Source organism: Mus pahari, chromosome 5 (assembly GCF_900095145.1).
Source record: "Mus pahari chromosome 5, PAHARI_EIJ_v1.1, whole genome shotgun sequence".
NCBI classification, from domain to species: domain Eukaryota; kingdom Metazoa; phylum Chordata; class Mammalia; order Rodentia; family Muridae; genus Mus; species Mus pahari.
Genome location: NC_034594.1, coordinates 133,929,631 through 133,931,271, shown reverse-complemented (window position 1 = coordinate 133,931,271; position 1,641 = coordinate 133,929,631). Strand labels below are relative to the sequence as shown.

At 39.5% G+C, this 1,641-nt stretch overlaps 1 protein-coding gene across 1 annotated transcript in view; it reads left to right on the top strand.

The window, feature by feature from the left end:
• Nucleotides 1-1,641, top strand: part of Dars2 (aspartyl-tRNA synthetase 2, mitochondrial) — a 28,450-nt gene that overhangs the window by 7,584 nt on the left and 19,225 nt on the right. The window contains exons 6-7 of the mRNA XM_021197731.2: nucleotides 299-422; nucleotides 1,258-1,304. Coding sequence (XP_021053390.1) covers nucleotides 299-422; nucleotides 1,258-1,304 — 171 coding nt within the window. The remainder of the gene's footprint in view (nucleotides 1-298; nucleotides 423-1,257; nucleotides 1,305-1,641) is intronic.

The window sequence follows — 1,641 nt, the reverse complement described above, 5'->3', positions numbered from 1 at the left end:
AAAAAAAAAAAAAAAGAAAATACACAAAGCTGAGCTAGAGAGATTAAGCTCAGCTCTTAGGAAGGACCTGAGTTTGTTTCCCATCATGTGTACCAGGCAACTCACACTTGCCTTTAACTCCAGCTCCTGAGGTTACCTCTAGCTCCAGGGGCCCAAGGGCATCTACACTCATGTAAACAGACACACACCTACACACACTCCAGCACTACTAATAAGTAAATGCAAATTAAGAAAATGAAAGTTAAGTACCTTTTTAATGTTCAAAAATATTTACGCATAAAAATCTTCATTTGTGTAGAAAACAGAGGCGCTCCGTTTGCAGTATCGCTACTTAGATCTGCGCAGCTTCCAGATGCAGTACAACTTGCGGCTGAGGTCACAGATGGTCATGAAAATGCGGGAATATCTCTGTAATCTGCATGGTAAGGAAAGCCTGCATGTTTTTTCTGTTTATTGTATACTCCCTTCATCATTGGATCACATGTTCCCAAAGTGTATGATCAATCACTGTGATGACTGGGTCACAGACACATTCTGTTAAAGGTAATAATGTCTATTACAGTACTTAGTATTTCTCATCACTACTGAGGACAGCATTTGGTTGTCTCTGTGTTTCCTCCCCAGCACCCCCTCCTGCACTTCTTGAATTCTGGGGTTACAGGTGTAGACTATGATACCTAGCCAAATTAGCATAATTCTTTATCATTCTTTTTTTTAAGATTTAATTATTATTATAATCTAAGTACACTGTAGCTGTCTTCAGATGCACCAGAAGAGGGTGACAGATCTTATTACAGATGGTTGTGAGCCACCATGTGGTTGCTGGGATTTGAACTCAGGACCTTTGGAAGAGCAGTCAATGCTCTTAACCACTGAGCCATATCTCCAGCCCTTCTTTATCATTCTTATATAGCATTTGATGGGAGATCTGAAATTTCTCATGAGTCAAACAGAGTACTCCTTGGTGCTTGCTCTCATTTCATCCTTGCTATGTCGGCAGAACGTTTCTAACACCAGAGCACTGCAGTAGACAGGAATCCATCAGATATTCCAGATCATTTCCTGTCATGAATGTCAGCTTTGTGAGCAGAGTTACAGTTTGTAAAAGTCTTACCTTTCTTGGCATGTAGAAACAAGCTTGCGTCTGTCTTTCTTACCTCGTGTGTCTTCCTAATTAAAGGGAGCCCCTGACTTGTATTTCACTATTGAAATACTTGGCAAATTCCTAATTACTAACTAATTTTTCTCTCTTTTTAGGGTTTGTGGATATAGAAACCCCAACCTTGTTTAAGAGGACCCCTGGAGTATGTATATTACTTATCATTTTACTATTGATATCCTCTTCATTATAAAAGCAATCACTTTGCTTTTATAGTCACCTGGCCCAGTTTTATTTACTTTTATTACTACCTTAGGATCTTATTTTAAGAATTGAGAAAATTATGGGAGTTAACATTTTGAATCAGAATGTTTTTATTCTGCATGAGTTTCTTTCTCATGAGTTTCCTAGATGCAAATCATTAATGAATGTTTTATTAAAACCTTGTGCATTAGCCGGGCGTGGTGGCGCACGCCTTTAATCCCAGCACTCGGGAGGCAGAGGCAGGCAGATTTCTGAGTTCGAGGCCAGCCTGGTCTACA